Raw genomic sequence first — 8,903 nt, 5'->3', positions numbered from 1 at the left:
CTGTTGCCCTCAGTAGAGTGCAGTGGCATCATAGCTCACAGCAACCTCCTACTCTTGGGCTCAAGTGATCCTCTTGTCTCTGTTTTTCTATTTTTAGTAGAGATGGGGGTCTCGCTTTCGCTTAGGCTGGTCTCAAAGTCATGAGCTCAAGCAATCTACCTGCCTTGGCCTCCCAGAGTTCTAGAATTACAGGTGTGAGCCACTGTGCCAGGTTGGTCTTTTGCATTTCAATATGAATTTTAGAATCAGGTTATCAATTGCTACAATAAACCCTACAGATATTTCACTGGGTTTGGGCTTGGGTTGAATAAATATATCAATGTGGGGAGAAGTGATTTCTTAACAATAGTGAATCTTCTGATCTTCACACACAGTATGTTTCTCCATTTATTTAGGTCTTCTTTAATTTCTCTCACCAGTTTTTATAGTTTTCAGCATTGCAATTTTTTTTTTTTTTTTTTTTTTGAGACAAAGTCTCTTTCTGTCGCCTGGGTAGAGTGCAATGGCGTCACAGCTCACAGCAACCTCAAACTCTTTGGGCTTAAGCCATTCTCTTGCCTCAGCCTCCCAAGTAGCTGGGCCTACAGGCGCCGCCACAATGCCCAGCTATTTTTTTGTTGCAGTTGTCATTGATGTTTAGCAGCCTGGGCCGGGTTCAAACCCACCACCCTCAGTGCATGTAGTTGGCTCTGTAACCACTATGCTACAGGTGCTGCCAGCACTGCAGATTTTTGACATATTTGTCCCTAAATATTTCATATTTAATGCAACTTTTTAAATTTCAATTTGTGATTATTGCTAGACTAGAGAAATACAATGGATTTTTATGTATCAATCTTGTAATTCTGTAACCTTACTAAATCCATTTATTAGTTTCAGTAGTTTTTTTGGTACATTCCTTGGGATTTTCTTAAATGGCTGAATATTGTTTTTCCAAGATTTTGTTCTGATAGAAAATTATAAACCAAGAGTATTTTTTCTTTCAGTACATTAACAATGTTTCTCCATTCTCATTCTGCTTACATTGTTTCTTACAAGAAGAAATCCTGCCATCCTTATCTTTTTTCCTCTGTAGGTAATGTCTCTTTTTTTCATCTAACTGCTTTGAAGGTTTTTTCTTTTCACTGGTTTTGAGCACTTTGAGTATGATGTGCCTTAGAGTAGTTTCTTAGGCTTTGGGGGTCTATGGAGCTTCTTCGATTGTAGGCTTTATAGTGTCATCAAATTTGGAAAAATTTTTAGCTACTATTTTTTCAAAATTTTTTTCTATCTTCTTTTCTCCCCTCCCCTGGGATTCTAGTTACCATGTATTAGCCTACTTGACGTTATCCCACAGCTCACTGATACTTTCTTCTTTTTTGAGTCTTTGTGTTTCATTTTGGGTAATGTTGTATCTTTTCAAATTCACTAATCTTTTCTTATGCAATGTCTGACTTTTCACTAATCCTATTCAGTATATTTTCTTTAACCTAAGGTATTTTAGCTTTTATTTCTAGAAGTTTAAGGGTTTTTTTACTCTCTTCTATGTCTACACTTAATATCTTTGATCTTTCTTTTAGGTTTTTGAACATATTGAATAGTCTAACTTTTAGCTTTTTTAAAATTCTAATATCTGTATTAATTCTGGGTTGTTTTCATTGATTTTTCTCATCATTATAATTTATATTTTCCTGCTACTTCTTTGTATATCTGATAGTTCTCAATTAGATGCCAGATTTTGTGAATTTTACCTTTTTGGGTATTGGATATTTTTGTATTTCCATAAATATTATTATTATTATTATTTTGAGACAGAGTCTATGTTGCCCTCAGTACACTGCTGTTGTGTCACAGCTCACAGCAACCTCAAACTCTTGGGCTTAAGCGATTCTCTTGGCTCCGCCTCCCAAGTAGCTGGGACTGCAGGCATCCACCACAACACCTGGCTCTTTTTGTTGTAGTTGTCATTGTTGCTTAGCAGGCCCAGGCCTGGTTGGAACCCCCCGCCTGGGTATATGTGGCCAGAGCCCTACCCACTGAGTTAGAAGCACCAGAGCCTATAAATATTCTTGAGCTTTGTTCTGAAACATAGTTACTTGGGTCTTGCTTTTACACTATGTTAGGCAAGACCAGAGCAGTACTTGTATTTAGTGTGGAGCTAATTATGCCCCACTAATGAGGCAAGTCCTCCAAAGTACTCTACTCAAGGCCTTAAGAATTATGAGGTTTCCACTCTGGCTGGTAGGAACAGGCATTATCCGAGGCCCTGTGTGAGCTTCATACTGTTCCCCAAATTCTTTTGGGTGACTCCTCAGCCTCCTTTAGTTCTCTCACATGCACGTGCTCATCAGTGTTCTGCTGAACATACTGGAGGGATGCCTTCTGTAGACCCCCAGAATTCTTTCTCTGTGCGATCTCTAGTACCCTGCCCTGTGAACTCGAGCTGCCTTGGCATTCTGAGATGCTCAACTCTGTCTCCTCAATTTAGGGAGTTTGCCGGGCTCCATCTAGGTTCCCCCTTCTTGATCTGAGGCCTGAAAACACTCAGGGAAATAAGCTGGGGCACTTTTACGATTCACCTTCTTTGCCTGTCAAGTCTTAGAGTTCACTGTCATCTGTTGCCTGATAAGTGCTTTATATGTATATGAAACATTATATGAGACCATTGTTTCATGTATTTTGTCCTGTATTTTAGTTGTTCTTTGTGGGAAGATAAGTCTGATCTCTGTTGGGCAGAAAGAAAAGTTGACTATTTTTAAATTCTGACATTTCTATGCACAGAGGAACACACATAATTATCTTATAAAATATCTCGGGAGAACAAGAAATCAACCTGAATATAATATATGCCAGCTCTAGCTTTCACATTTAGTTTTTGGAACACATTTCTAAATTTTTGTACAAAAGCCAAAGAGTAATTGATCTAATTTGATTACTTTGGTTCCAGATTTCACTGAGAGATGAAAAGAAAAAAACATTTTTCTCTAGAGGATATATATTCTGGCTCAAATACGCTATTTTTGAAATTTCCAAAATAATGTTTGACAAAAAAATCCATTTGGAAAAAAATCTTATTTAAGTGATCATATATGAGTTCTTTTTCTATCAGAAAAATTATTTTACATGTAAAGTTCATCTTTTATGTTAAACCTCATTTTTACACAGTTTCCTAAAGAAATCTTCCTATTGCTTATGAACTATAGGAATTTTTATCAGACCTTTAAGCAGGCAATAAGTAGGTATATTGTTAAGAGTCATGTAGATATTACTTAGAAAAATAATAATGCCCTTTCCTTTTATCATATATTGTCCTGCCACTCCCAGGAAGTTAGTCTTAGAGTAATGGCTTCCATTTAAATAATCACAACAAACATTTACACTTTGTACTTTGACCAAGTCTTCTGTTGCTATAGAGTTTCTTCTTAGAACTCACAAGGAATTTTGACTCTAAAGGAAAACTCTACCTATTTAGGGAGAGAGATATGTGTATGTGCTCCCAGAGCAAACACAGGTAAAGGGATTTGAAGTGCAGCGTTTGTAACAAACAAAAGATAGAAAAAAATCCAACTGTCCTTCTGTGGGAGATTAGTTAAATTATGGCATATCCATTAGCTTATGTTTAAAAAGAATAAACAGCTCAAACATGCTAATACATAATGGTCTACAAGATATATTGACAAGTAAAAAGAACAGTGATATATACATACACGTTACATGCGCAACACAACTTAATCATGCTTAGTCTGTCTCTAGAGGAACATATAAGAATTTGATGACTGTGTTGCCTATGGGGAAGAGAATCGAAGATTCAGATAGAGGGAAAGATTGATTTTTCGCTGTATACTTTTATAAAATGTTCTTTTTTAAAAGCCACATACATGTATTACTTTTTAAACAAATCTGTTTTTAAAAAAGAAGAAAAAGAAAACAAACTTTTCTTGTTTTGACTTCTCTAATAGGAGTGATCGACACAGGAATTGCCCTATTTGTCGCCTACAGATGACTGGAGCAAATGAATCTTGGGTGGTGTCAGATGCACCCACTGAAGATGATATGGCTAACTATATTCTTAACATGGCTGATGAGGCAGGCCAGCCCCACAGGCCATGACGATGGGGTGAAGGTCTGTTGCTGTTGTGAGCTGCAAATACTTTGGTCATAGGGGAAGAATGCAGGGTTGTTGTGGCACAGACACAGAGATAAATCAATTTCCCCTGCCTTCTTATTTTTTCTATTCCGACAATTTACCCCATTTTTTAAAATAAATTTTCCATGTCTTCCATTTATGGTTAACTAAATTTTGCTACTGTTTTAGACAATACTCCTATTATTTATCTGTTCTAATGTGTATTAGAACTAATTGCTCTTGAATCCTTTGCTAAAGGTAACAGCAGCTACTGGTTTTAGACCATACTCTCCTATTATTTATCTGTTCTAATGTGTATTAGAACTAATTGCTCTTGAATCCTTTGCTAAAGGTAACAGCAGCATTTCCAGAGGCTGAAACACAAAATGTCTTGCAAGGCAGGAATATTCTGGAATCTTTTTAGTTAGGTTTAAAATAAACCTTAAATATTAAAATGTTGAGGCTGAGAGAAAATTTTAAATGACTGAAAATGTAGACTACATCAAAGTGCATGTAACTACTAAAAACTAGTCTTTCTGCTGTAATCTAAGGACGATGTATGCCCTCTTGTGGTTAATTATTGTTCCTTTAATAATTTTTATTTGAAACAATCCAGAATGATAATATTTTAGCTGTGTGTGTTGGAGCTACTGTATGTTTTTTCCTTAAGGTTTGTTTTGTTTTGTTTTTTCCCATGCTGTACAATTCGTGTGAGGTCTCTTCAAGTTGAGCATGACTTTGCTTTGCAAGTAGATTTCTGCTGAGGGCTCTTCTTGGATGTTCAGGAAATGCTTCCAGACAGCTGGATAACTGTTCTAAATGGCTTTGTTAGTGCTCACACATCTTAGTGTTTTGCACAGGAAATTTTTCTGTATGGCATATACTAAATTTTATACTTTCAAATTAGGATAAGTGATTCAAAATTGGTTTATGGTGCTTTTATTTTCTTAACTTGAAGGCATCTTTTTGAGGTTTCAAAGTCCACAGATTTCTTAGATTAAGAGAAAAAATAGGGTGCGGCCTTTTCACTGTATATACATAAAAGAAACTTTGAAAGGGCAGCACCTGTGGCTCAAAGGAGTAGGGCACTGGCCCCATATACTGTGGCGGGTTCAAACCCAGCCCCAGCCAAAAACTGCAAAATAAAAACCTTTGAAAATTAGAATCTAATTTGGTTTTCTTACTGTTTCACTGTACTTCATTTGAAATTCTCTAAAAAGAATATAGTAATAATGGATTGTGATCTTTAATAGCACCTCAGTCATTTTTTATCAATTAGAATTTTTAACATTAGCATTTAACTTATAATAAAAGAATATGTTTCCTTTAACATATATTTTAACATTCCATGTAACTTTTCTGACCTATAATTGGTAAGTAGCAAATATTACTATTTTCCTAAACTGAGGCACTCAAATTGCTGCTTATTAATGACAGACTTTTTGGATACTAAAATTTTAATAGGTGTGCAAATAAAGTGTATTTCAAGGAAAAATATCTGACCAAAGACAGCTTAATTTTGCCCAAAAAATACTGGACTCTAATCCATTGGCATTCATGATGGGGCCAGCTAACTGCTGAATAACCAGATACTCCCTATGGAGGTTTATGCAAGCAGAGTACTTGGGGTTTTATCAGACGTATCAGCTGGCCGTGCACTCAGTGGTTGTGTGACTTTGAGATAGTCTCTTATCCTTATTTGTAGGTTCCTGTTTTGGAAATGGGGACTTTTTTTCGGTTGTTTTGACAGCATTTTAGCAATAGAACCTTATTTTTCAGGTAAAATCTTATACAATGTGTGCAAAAACACACACACCCCACCCCACTGTATAAAATTCATGTTTTGTTAATATAAATTTCCTTATATATTATAAAACTTCATATACTATAATAACTATTAAGTGAATCAATAAAAATACATTAATGCATTGGTGAAATCTAGTATATTTGAATTTGGTGAGTAGCAGATATGTACAATAGGAATTGGTTTTTTAAATTAAGTTTTTAAATTTCTTTAAATGCAAGTCAAATTTGCAGACCCTGAATCTCCTCATATAATCTTAGTTTTCCATGAAACCTATTCTGAAAACCCTCAGATGATACTCTGAGATCTTTTCCAGCTCTATGATTTTAGATTGTCCTTTTGGATTAGACTTGCTGAGTTTAATTCAAATTATCTAATTTTAAAATGTTTCTTAAAATAAACAGAGTTACTTTACAAAGTTTGGGATCTCTCCAGATACAGCCAATGATTTTATCCCCAGAGTCTTTCACCTTTCAAGGAATTATGTAGCAATGAGCTCAGTGACTTAATCATGCCCAAACCTTTTTTATTTTACAATGTGAGCTCCAAGACACTAAATGATCTACTGTGAAATATAAAATGTTTTTATTACCCTTATCAAATAAATGAGCCCAGTTCTTTGCTTACTCCATAAAACTAGGGGGATGATTCTTTAGATGTGAATGTTAGGTATGTTCTTCTATAATAACTAATCATATAAGTTGTAAATTTGTTTAATAGATGAAACGTACACTTTTTGTATTCTGTACAGCTTTTTCTTTTTTAAAGATGAAGTACTTAAGTATTTATTATGATAGGAAATATAATGTGTGCCTTCTAGGATTTGTGAAATGGTTTCATGAACTCTTAAGGAATTTGTTTTAAAAGTTAAGAAGTTTTCCCTACCCTAACTCAATAACAAAGGTTTTACTCGTATTATGCTATAGAACTTTAGTTTGAGAAAATGAATTTGACTATGTGCTGAATTGAGAGGTTGAAAGTAGTATATGTTTTATTTTTAGGGCGAACTGATAAATTGTGCAATAAATAATCTTTAGCAAATAAATTTTAGGTATTTGAGGAGTTTTTTATGTAATATCACATTCTTATGTACTAAATCTTTATATTCCTTACACACGTATTTTATAGTGTGCTCTGGGAGTTTGTGATGTTTGTGTGCTATGTTTTAAGATTCATTTCAAATGGAACTCAATTTGTTTATATCTAATATGTATCTGGATACTAAGGCTGCTTAAAAATATCTTTCGGTTCGGTGATTTGTAACACCAGAAAGTTGGGTTTATTAAAAGGTAGTTGGAATAATTTGCATTTTTAACTGGTTGGGTTTTTTGCTTGTTTTGTTTTTTGGTAAGTTAAGCTTACTTTGTCTATCCAGGAATAAGAAAACTACTTGAAGCTTAGGGAAATCAGCTAATTACCCACATTTATGCTGGACTACACAATGGCAATATAATATAAACAGTTAACAACGGATTCACATTTGTTTTTATGTCTTTTTATCCTATTGTACAGTAAAAATAATCATTAAATACCCCACCCTGTGGTAGTTTGATGTTCACATTGTAAAATCATTTCCACCATGTAAGAATGTAATTAAAGAAATGTCATAGAATCTTAGTGCTAAAAAGAACAAAGACATTTATAAATACTAATACTATATTAGTAAATAAAATACTATAAGTAAATATACTAATGGATATCATCATACTGTGAAGAAATACACATTTTGCCATCAAAAGACAAAGCCTCCACACACACACATATATATATATATATATATTTTTTTTTTTTTTCTTTTTGAGACAGAGCCTCAAGCTATCCCCCTGGGTAGAATGCCGTGGCATTACAGCTCACAGCAACCTCCAACTCCTGGGCTCAAGCGAGTCTCCTGCCTCCGCCTCCCAAGTAGCTGGGACTACAGGCGCCCGCCACAACGCCCGGCTATTTTTTGGTTGCAGCCGTCATTGTTGTTTGGCGGGTCTGGGCTGGGGATTCGAACCCACCACCTTAGGTGTACGTGGCTGGCGCCTTAGCCGGTTAAGCTATAGGTGCCGAGCCCACACATATATTTTGATAATCTCACTGCTATTTATAGGCTTGCTATCATCTTCTATCTTACTAGTTGCATAACTTTCCAAGGACCTTTTTATCTGATTAGTGTTCCCTTTATTGAAGTTAGTTATGCTCATCGTTTATAAAAATCATGGTTCAGGTGTAGAATATTTAGGTATTTCACCAACATATCACCTTCAGTTGAGATGAATGAAACCCAGGAAAAGATGAATATTGTTTCACCAATACAACACTCAAAAACAAGTGTAAAGAAAGATGTACTTTCAGTCTGCTTTAATCCAAGAGGAAATAAAGGCCTGGAAATAGGCCTTGATAAACAACAAACCAGGAGCTGTGATTTGTTTTCACAAGGCAAAGAACAATGACATTGATCATTTTAATAATACAATTTGAAATAATACATAAAGTGAACGTGAGCCCTTCAGGACAAGTCGGGGATAACATCCCTCAAAAACCGTTACTTTTATAACCTGTGCAATTACCTTCGATTCCAACTGCAAACACAAAGGAAAGTAGGGACTCATCCCCAGAAAGGCCCGTTAAGTACAACGATGTAATAAAAGTGCAGAGTGCTATAGGAGAAGGTGCCTGAATAACTCACAGGACAAGTGAGATACAACATGTTGGCTGAACAGATTAAAATAATATCCAAGGAAAGGACATGAACATGGTGGCTTTGCTCATGAGCTATTAATATAATGGGCCAGAAGTTAGAGAAAAAGCTGAGGTTTGCCTTCTCAGTCTAGTGAGCTTCAGTTAGAAAATTTTGAGTTTTCCTAGTGAATGTCATTTATGCCCAAGTCTTAGTAAAAGATAAATTAGCAATTATTATGATAGCTTTGCATGACACCCGATCTTTTCTTAAGGTACTAAACATTTACTTAAAGATGATTAATTTGACATAGTTTTAGATTACTAAGC

General features: G+C 35.1%; 1 protein-coding gene across 2 annotated transcripts in view; it reads left to right on the top strand.

The window, feature by feature from the left end:
• The window catches only part of RNF141 (ring finger protein 141), a 27,122-nt gene extending 22,853 nt beyond the window's left edge, over positions 1–4,269 (top strand). For both annotated transcript variants that reach the window (XM_023515655.1, XM_003781098.3), the window contains exon 6: positions 3,939–4,269. In XM_023515655.1, the coding sequence (XP_023371423.1) occupies positions 3,939–4,089 (151 nt within the window). In that variant the 3' untranslated portion in view covers positions 4,090–4,269. The remainder of the gene's footprint in view (positions 1–3,938) is intronic.
• The last annotated feature ends 4,634 nt before the right edge of the window (positions 4,270–8,903 follow it).

This window comes from Otolemur garnettii, unplaced genomic scaffold (assembly GCF_000181295.1).
Source record: "Otolemur garnettii isolate 467f Iridium unplaced genomic scaffold, OtoGar3 scaffold00001, whole genome shotgun sequence".
Taxonomy (NCBI): Eukaryota; Metazoa; Chordata; class Mammalia; order Primates; family Galagidae; genus Otolemur; species Otolemur garnettii.
Note: the sequence above shows the minus strand (reverse complement) of the source record. Positions and strands in the feature narration are given on the sequence as shown.